Raw genomic sequence first — 10,202 nt, forward strand, 5'->3', positions numbered from 1 at the left:
CTTCCGCCTCAGCCTTCCAAGGAGCTGGAACTACAGGCGTGCGCTACCACGCCTGGCTAACTTTTGATTTATTGTAGAGATGAGGGCTCGCCAAGTTGCCCAGGCGGGTCTCGAACCCGTAGGCTCAGGCTCCCAAAGCGTGGGATTACAGGCTGAGCCACCGAGCCCGGCTGAAAGGTGTGTTTTAATACCAGTGTTCTCTGGCTCCTAGTTTACAACTTTCTCCATCATTCTTCACAGAGCTCTTGCTTGTATGGGAATCAGAACAAAGAGACAGCCTCACTGAGGAATCAAAATTTCTCTAAGATCTTCATCTCTCTCTGCCTTACTCATTACAGAACTCTTCAGAGCTTCATTCTCAGATCTCTTCTATCTTGCCTTGAACAACTCAGCTAGCCAGTGGAGAAGTGAAGTATTTCCTCTCAGTATTCCTCTCTACTACTGAAAGGGAGCCAAAGGTCCATTCTGTTCCTTCTTCCTGGTTGAGGCATACATCTGTTTGGGGTCGTTTTTGTCTGCCCAGAGTTTTCCTGCTTTTGTTCAGTAACAGTACTCCCTTCCTTCAGGACACTGCTTCTCCCCTACACTACCCAGTACGGAGTGGGATAGTCAATGCCATTTCTTTATCTTCCTGACAGATAGGCAGGTGACCCAGATCTGACCAATTGCAACATGCTATCTATCTTCTTGGAAACGTTACTCAAATTAGTTAATCAGTCATTCTAGGGTTTTATATACACTAGAATCCACTAGGGTCCTAACCTGGGATTATAAACATTTAGAGCTACATATGCTTGTGCCCTCTCGCACTTCTCACTACATGAAGAAAGCTATTCTTTTTTTTTTTTTTTTTGAGTCAGTCTCACTCTGTTGCCCAGGCTGGAGTGCAGCAGCATGCTCACAGCCACCATAGCCTCGACCTGCGGGGCTCAGGCGATCCTTCTGCCTCAGTCTTCCAAGTAGCTGGAACCACAGGCCTGTGCCACCACTCCTGATTTTTTATTTATTTATTGTAGAGATGAGGTCTTTCCAATTTGCCAGAATGGTCTCGAACCCCCCGGGGTTCAGGCAATCCTTTTGCCTCTGCTTCCCAAAGTGCTGGGATTACCTCCGTTCTTGGCAAGGAAGTAGTCTTTTTTTTTTTTGAAAGCAGGATTTATTGAGAGGACAGGAAAGCTCCCTGAGCAGGAGGGGACCCCAGGGGGTTGCCCAGGAAGCTGTCTTAAGGAGAGAATGAGGTGAAAATGGAGAGTAGAACCAGGCTAAGCGCAAGAAAGACCTAACAATATTGTTTGCATTTCTGAATCAAACTCAGGTACTCTGCAGTTACATGAATCCATAACTGCCCATTTTAGCCTAAACTAGAGTTGAGCTACTATAACTAACAATCCAAAGAATTCGGACTAAATACAGTGCTTTAACTAGAAGAGACGATAATCACATGACTCCAGGGAACATAAACCTCTCCACCTCACTCCCACAACTCTCCCATCCAAAATAATGTTTCCACATTACCGGAAACTAATCATAAAAACACCATATAAAATTCCAGCAGTTTGAAATTCATGTGGACTTTTAAAAATCTCCTTAATCCACTGAGTGTGAATTAGTTTAAACCAATGGCTTTGATCCTAACATCAAATTGAGATCAGACATATGAGGGAATAGAAATTTTGATAAAGAAGAAAGAAGAGGTTTTTTTTTTTATGGAGAGAAAAGACCCCAGTGGGGCACAGCAAAGGGGTTTTGGGCAGTCTTGGAATCTACAGAGGACACCAAAATGTGAGACAGGGAAACTGAAAGGAGGGAGAAAGAACCAAAGACAAATTTGAAGTGTATCACTATTAGATTCAGTACAATGTACTTTCCTGGCAATCCCTGTATAATCAGTTCTCAGGATATAGCACTGTCTCTATCATCACTCCCAGAAATGTGTGTCCTTATCAATACAGAAAGTGTCACTTATCCCACACCATTCCTAGTAAAGAGACCTTTCCCAGCTTAATTCCCAGGAAAGCATCTCACTTATTTCGAGGACAAGAATAATAATGATAATTTCTTGAGTACCTATTATTCTCAGAATGCTATACAAATATCTTTGCATGTAATCCTTAACTCTGTGAAGTAAGTATCATTGTCCTTATTTTACTGGTGAGGAAACTGAGGCTGCAGAGGTTGGTACCTCACTAGAGATCACAAAGAAAGTACTACCAGTCATCAGTACCAGCATTGTTGATCAAAGTCCATGCCTGTTCCTCTGCACCACACCACATCTCTTTGTTAAGTTTAATGTAAAAAAAGATTGAATTCTAATGTTGCTGTATCATAAATACTGTACCAGTTGGAGAAATAATACAGACAACGAGACTGATTCCACAACACAGCTTCTCTTTTTTTCACTGCTTCCTTCCTCTCCAGGTAAAGTCGGGCACAATTGATATTTGGTCTAGACAAAAATCTACTCCTGTCTTTATCAAATGTTTCGACTTCTCATTTAATAAGGTGGCTGCACACATAGCTCAGGTACCATCTCCTCCCCAGTCTCAGATGACAAAGCCTCTTCCACTCTAAAGCCCAGCCCCAATTTCACCTCAAGATGCATATACACGACCCTGCCTCCTCCCTCCTCCCTCTCCTCCACCTTCATGATCACAACTCAGCCCTGGAAAGTAGAGAACTTCCCCCAGGCCCTTTGCTCAGGATGCCCTTTTGTTTAAAAAAAATTGTTAATAAAGGTATTCTTAGAGACAAAAACAGAATGGCAGAGCTGGAAGTGACCTTAGAAATCACCTAATTCAAACTCCTAATTTTACTGATGAGAACACAAAGGCATAGAAAGGTGTGATTTGGCCAAGATCAACCAGTTACATACTTGTAGTATCTACGCATAATTCAGAGGAAAGTTATCCGTTACAGAACAAAGGGCTTCTTATTGTCACACTCAGGATAATCATACCTCCCTCCCCCATTTGAGACACCTTTGCATCACTTCTCTTCCCACTGCTCCCAATACAGAGTTCCACCTTCTCCATTACTTCTAGTATAATACCACCTTCTCCATAACTCAGTCAAGAATTCTGTCTCCTATTACTCCTAGTTCAGAAGTGTTTTCTGGTTTCTCCCAGTCCTGTTTTGAATCGTGCTTTTTGCTCATAGCCCTAGTCTTAGTGAGTTCCTATAGCACCCCTGCTTCCTACACAGATATTTCTTTTCATCACTTGATCATGCCTTTCCCCTCCATGATGGCCAGGGAAGACACTGCTTCATGACTACTTGGGGCAGCACAGTGCTGTCTCTACCTCGTACACGGTAATTCAACTCATGTGGATAATTCTTCATTCACAGCAAATCCAAGTCTCTCTTCTTCCTGTCACCTTTTCTCCCAATTAGTCCTAGCACATCAATATTTTGTCCACATTACTCTAGGTTGATAACCTTCTCCCGGCATGATCATAGCTCTAATAAAAATCTCCAGCCTCTTCTCTACTACCTCTAATCTAGGTCTTTTTTGTGGTTGTGGGCACCACTTGCATAGAGAGCTCTGTCCTTTTCATTGGTTCAGATGTGAGGTTTCTTCTTTCTTATTCTAGCACGGGGCATTTCACCATTCCTTGTAATCAAAGTTCTCTCCTCCCACCAAACTCTTTCCTTCTCATCATTCCTGTCTAACTCTCTTTTGTACATTTACTCTATTACTTCTCTCCTGTTTCCTAATTCCAAATCAGTGTCACTGAAAAGATCCTTCTTTTTCCATTACTTCCGAGGCAGAGTTCCTGCTTCCTATTATACAGCTTCCTATTGTAACATTTCTCTGAATGTAAAGCACTTTTCTCATAATATTATGTTCCTCCTTCTTTCCAATTAAAATATTTCACCCTTGTTATTCCAATTATTGCCTTTCTCCCATAATTCCCAGTACAAACTATTCGTGCCCAACACTCTGTGTATAAGAATTCTCCTCCTGGCCAGGCATGGTGGCTCAGCCTGTAATCCCAGCACTTTGGGAGGCTGAGGCGAGAGGATTGCTTGAGCCCGGGAGTTCGAGACCAGCCTGGGCAACTTGGTGAGACCACATCTCTACAATAAATCACAAAAAGTAGCCAGGTATGATGGCATGTGCCTGTAGTTCCAGCAACTTGGAAGGCTGAGGTGGAAAGATTACCTGAGCCCAGCAGGTCGAGGCTGCGGTGGCTGTGAGTCTGCCACTGCACTCCAGCCTGGGCATCAGAGTGAGACTCTAACTCAAAAAAAAAAAAAAAAAAAATTATCCTAACCATCTATAATATATCTCTCCAGGTTTACATGTGCCATAGCAAAGACCCCTTCTCTCTGACAGACTCCCCAAGTGTTAACTTCACTCTGGCACAAGGAATCTCAGCATCACATTCCAATTCTTCTAAAAACATTTTCCTTGTCACTTCTGAGATCAATCTCTGAACCAGGAGTTCTTTAACCATTTTGTGCCCTGAACTCCTTTGGTAGTCTGCTGAAGTCTATGAATCCCTTCTTAGAATAATGCTTTTAGATGTACAGCATATATAGGATTACATTTGAAGCCAGCTATATTAAAATAGTCTAAGATATTTAAAATTGAACTTGTGATATAATCATATTTCTTTATTAATTCATTAAACAAGAATCTTCCAAAGACTATAAATTTATATCAAACTATCTGTGATTTCTATCAGTAACAGAAACCTCATGTACTGCTGAAACTACTATGATTTTTGGTCTATATTCATAATTAAAGTGGTGGCTCACGCCTGTAATCTCAGCATTTTGGGAGGCAGAGGAGAGAGGATTGCCTGAGCCCAGGGGTTCTAAACCAGGCTAGGTAATTTAGCAAGATCTCATCTCTACAATAAATCAAACAAAATTAGCAGGTGTGGTGGCACACACCTAAGATTCTACCTACTTGGAAGACTGAGGCAGAAGGATTGCTTGAGCCCAGCTGGTCGAGGCTGCAGTGACCATGAACATGCCACTGCACTCCAGCCTGGGTGACAGAGTGAGACTCTGACTCAAAAATAAATAAATAAAATAAAGTGAGTACCAAATTTTAGTTTAAAGTCAGTAAAAATAAAGATGTAATTATTTTCCCACCCACAGTTTTAACAGAACCCCTGATGAAAGGTCCGTGGAGTCTAGGCTAAGAGTCCTACTTTAAACATTGAGGCCTATGGAACTGAAAGGAACATTTAAAAATCATCACAGCTGGGCACAGTGGCTCATGCCTATAATCCCAGCCCTTTGGAAGATCAAGGCAGGAGGATTGCTTGAGGCCAGGAGTTTGAGATCAGCCTGGGCTACTAAACCCCACCTATGAAAAATAATCATCATCATCTGAACCAAAACTTTTGGTCCTGATGAAGAAACCAAAGTCTATACGAGTTACATGACTCTGAATCTCCCATAGTGTCTCAAACATACTAAGCCTATAATAGACACACAATAAATATTTCCTAAATTGACTGAACTAAGTGACTTGTCAAAATTACATAGCTAGTGAGTTCAAGTGGAGACTTGAACCCATATGTCACAACTCCCAAATAAATGTTCCTTCAGTCACATTAAGTTAATGCAGTATTTGCCTTTCTATAAATGTCAATGTAGCAATCACTCCTATGCTCAAAAGTGCTAGAAAAACATACTCTGGATCTCCATCACTGCCCCCCAAAAGCTTCCCCTTGTTTCTAACAGACTTCTCTAATTCTACATTATATTATCATTTTCTGTTTTCCTCTCGAAAATAAATATCATATCTTGACAGTAATAATGGATGCCTATTCAGAAGTTAATTAATGGTCTCTAAAATATTCCCTAGTTACAGTCAGGTGCTTAGCTTACAGCAATCAGCACTTGAATATCATGCTAAGAAGTTTCCCTGATCTTCTTGCATGACTTCCATTATTATTGCCAACCTCTATTCAGAAATTAGCAAATGTTTTTAGGTTTTTAAAATAATAATACTACAACTGACTGGTTTGTTCCATCATATGCTTGTCTTCTATATCATCTCAACTACAAATTGTCTTCACTATGCCCAATACTCATGTTATCTCACATATGAATCTCTCATGACATTTTTATCATCCATCGAACAATTATACATGGAGTATTTATCATTCCTCCTTCCTAAGTTTTTACACTTAGGCAATCCAACCTTTTTCTCCCCAAATCACTGCTCTAGACACACCTAATTTAAAGTTGTCTTCTGAATTTCTCCAAACCGACAGCTCTCTCCATTATTCCTCCAGCACATAGTATCCTCTTCTCCATATCTGCACCACATCTTGCACACAACAGGCTAACTTGGATTACTCTCTGCCAGAGCACACACAAACCTCCAGACACATAAGATCATCTCTGTCCATCCCACCAAGGCAGAATTCTGTTCATTCTTGTCATTTAGAGCTCACTGCTCTCTCCTCTCCATCATTCCTAATACAGCGAGGGCTCTTTATCCACCCTAATTCAAAGCTTCCTTTCCCCCATCTTTATACGACTCTGTTCTTACAACTCTCTAGAACTGTTATGTTGAATGTAATCACCACTGTTCACATGAGGCTACTGGCTACCTGAAACATGACCAGTACAAATTGAGACACACTGGAAGTGTAAATAACATTGGATTTTGAAGACTTAGTACAAAAAAGATATAAAATATCTCATTAAAAATATTTATTGATTAATGCTAAAATAATATTTTGGATATATTGATTTAAATAAAATGTATTATTAAAATTAATTTACTTGTTCCTTTTAGCCTTTATAATGTGGCCAGTGAAAACTTCTCAATTACATATATGGTTTGCATTATATTCCCACTAGCCGGTACTGCTTTGGACCCTTCTTAATTCGTAATTCATCCCTCCCTACTAGTTAAAAATTCTCTCTTCTTTAACATTCTTACTAAAAAATATTCCCCAATAACTCCACTGCTCCCCACACTCTAAACCTAGAATTCTTTTCAATCTACCATCCTCAATACCTTTCTAAGCAATTATTTCTTTGCACATATTTCTTTTAATCTGTTACTATAGCTTCTTCCTCTACAATCAAATCATTACAAAGTTTTAATTTTTTCATCAATTCTAGTAGAGAATGGTAACTGTCTTAACTCTCAGCAAATTTTAAAAAACAGTCCCCGTAACTCCCAAAAGAATTTCATTCATCATTCTCCAAATTGGTCTACCTATACTATAATTTCATTCAAAGGGGCTAGTAATTGTAAAACACTAAACAAATGTCAATTCACAATAATTTCAGACCAATGTTGCTCATTCATACCCAGAGAGCAATTCTTCCTCTGTCATTTTAAAGACTGCATTCTTTCTCCAAGCTCTCCTAATGTTGAGGATTCAATCCCATTATTCACAGCAGAGAATTCTCTTATTTCACTCCAAATGCTTGAATATAATTCCCAAAACTGAGTATTTGTTTTCCAACCATTTTTAGCCCAGGTCATGTATTATCACACTCCCCAAATTGATTTCATGTCTAACATTTCTGGAATTGCATTTTTTTTTTCTCAGAACTTTCAGGAAAAACTCCAGACTGGAAAGGTGGATGTGAGTGGCTTGACCAGAAGAGGTGGCATGGGTTTCTACTGAGAGGGAAGAGAAGGGTCGGTCACAGATAAGAGCTCCCTTTCGTTGTACTCTTTAAATGTTTCTTCAGTCTCTCCTTCCTATTCTGTCCCAGCCTCCCCACTATAAAACCTTTATGTGTATCTCCTCCCAATATGAATGATTTCCCTTATTCCAGCACTTTCTTCAAATCCTTCCTCTGTAAGGTTTCCTTCACATTATTCTTAGCAAAGAAATTCCTTGCCTCTAGGCCAAGAATGACACAAGTCTCTTTTTTGGCTTCCAACATTCTCCTCAGACCATGAAGATCTTTCCTTTATAATTCCATATAAATTCCAGTTTCCAGTTTCCCATCACTCCCACTACTGAAAAACCTTTAAAGAAAAGTACTCCTAGTGTTGACATCTTTCCCTGTTCCCCTAGTACTTTTATTTTGCTGTCTCCCAATCCTCTAATGATAGATTCTCATATTGTCTCTGTCTGTCTCTCTCTCTCTCTCTCTCTTTCTCTCCTGGTCCATTGATATAGGATATAGTGGCTTTTCATTTAGCCCAGTTCAGAAGTCCCTCTTCCAACAGAGTCCTCTCCTTCTTCATATTCTCTTTGGATATTCCCAGTATGGAGTGCATTCCTTGGTCCTTTCTTCTATTCTTCTTTCCTCAATATTTATCTTCTGCTCTTTTCACCTGTTCATTTCTCTCTCAATCAATGTCTGGTTTTATAGTCAACATTCTATCTACTCCAGAAATGAGCCCCCATTATAATACCGGTCAAAATAAGAACTGAGGGGACCTGAAGGGGTAAGACAAGTTGCTTGGCCTCCCATGGTTTCAGCCTACCCCTCTCAGGCTCCCCTCCCTTCCAGTGGGGGCCCTGTCTCTCTTCTCTCCAGCTCTCATCTCTTTCCCAGTTGTGTCTGGTTATACCTCCATATCCTATTGCCTCCAAAGTCATCTCTTTGACGGCTTGCCTTGCTCTCTTTTCTGTTTTAGGACCACCCTATTCCAATAATCCTACTAATCCCTTAAGATCATCCTGTTATCTACTATGTGCCACCCCCGCCCCAGGCCCTTTTATCTTGTGGACATTTTCTCCCACCTTCCAGTTGCTAATCTGTCTTTTCCTTATGATCCTCCTTAGAAGATGCTACTCTGACTGTAGTCACTGGATCCTCCTGGTCCAACCAGGTAAAAAAAGAAAACAGCCGAATCCCCAAAGCCCAGGGTTAAAGAAGAAAAGCACAAGAAGTTAGGCTCTATGGCAGTCCTTGGGGTCTGAAGACTGATTAGCCTTTTGGACAATTCAGGAAAGGCCCCAAAACCTATAATCAAGAATGGCTTCTCCTGGAAAAGGACAAAAGGACTCTTGCGTCTCCATCTTGCCTCCATTAAAGTCAGCCCCCAGGCCTACTGGGATCATTTCCACCTGCTAAGTCGGCTGCAGTGAATGGCTGAACAGAGGCAGATCCATCCTGAAGCTAAAGAAGTTTAAGCATCAGCATCCCACTTGCACGTGGTCTTGATTTTTCTTAAATAGGGCCCACCAAATTGTGTCAGCTTTGGATCCCAGAACACCTGGATCTGTCTGGCTAGAAGAACACTTTCCTGGCCGACGGATTAAGGACTAATAGAGAGATCAGGAGGGCTCTAATTGAACTGACTCTAAACAGGGCTCTGTTGAAAACACCCTGCCTCTATGGAGCGGGCACCCACTCACAGAGCATCCAGGGCACTTGAATTGTCTCTTAGCTGAATCTTGGGAGGATTCACTTCTCCGGGGTTTTGGGCCACACCCAACTCAGTCCAGCCTTTAGCCCTCCATGGCCTCCTAGTCAGTGCTGGACCACTGGGTGCTAGGCCCCCTGCTAGCTAATGTTCTCTTTAGTCCCTTACTTAGTTCTTCAAGACTTAGCTCTAAATCTGCCAATTCAGAAATAACCTCTACTACTAACGTAAAGCCACAGTCGCCACTTTAAGCCCTCCCTTTACCTCTGCTTCCACAGAGAGCGTCCGGCCCTCAGCGTTTGGGGTCAATACTTCTTCTCCCCGGAAGCCAGAATGTACCCTCCATTCCTAAACTGACAGCTGCTCCAGTATGCCTTCACCCCATGAACCCAGAAATCCCACCCTCGTAGCCTCTCTACCCCTGGCAGAGGAGAAAAAATGAAGGTATTCTGAAAAGGAGTCGAGACCACGCTTGAGAACTAGGATGCGGGGAGGAAAGGCACTGATTGGGAAGGGAGTACTGGGATGTCTTCCGTTAGGCTCCAGGCGCTCTGGGGACGGGGCAGGCCGGTGGTTCTGGGATCCAGAGGTGCTGTGTTTGGAACTGAATTGGAGTCAGATCCTGCGCGCGATCTAGAGTAGGGCTCTGGGGCTCCAGGGCTCCAGGCAGGTGCGGAGACTCTGAGCAGGTTCCCGTCTGGAATTTCCAGGTGAACGGGCCTCCCGCCCGTCGCCCTGGTCGGCCCCAGCACTTACCGGGCAGACTTGGGAAAGTCTCTGAGAAGTGCGGAGGCGGGGGTGGTGGGGGCTGCTCTGCCACTTTCTCGCGGGCCGGCAGCAGCTCGTCTGCTTCCAGCCCGCCCTCTGGGCGTCGGCCGCCGGGCTCGGA

General features: G+C 42.4%; 1 protein-coding gene across 1 annotated transcript in view; it reads right to left on the minus strand.

The window, feature by feature from the left end:
* Positions 1-10,202, minus strand: part of GBX1 (gastrulation brain homeobox 1) — an 18,892-nt gene that overhangs the window by 8,114 nt on the left and 576 nt on the right. Inside the window, exon 2 of the mRNA XM_021706265.1 lies at positions 10,070-10,196. Within this exon, the coding sequence (XP_021561940.1) occupies positions 10,070-10,196 (127 nt within the window). The remainder of the gene's footprint in view (positions 1-10,069; positions 10,197-10,202) is intronic.

The sequence above is a fragment of the Carlito syrichta genome, unplaced genomic scaffold, assembly GCF_000164805.1.
Source record: "Carlito syrichta isolate Samal-C Ts95f unplaced genomic scaffold, Tarsius_syrichta-2.0.1 Scaffold315400, whole genome shotgun sequence".
NCBI classification, from domain to species: domain Eukaryota; kingdom Metazoa; phylum Chordata; class Mammalia; order Primates; family Tarsiidae; genus Carlito; species Carlito syrichta.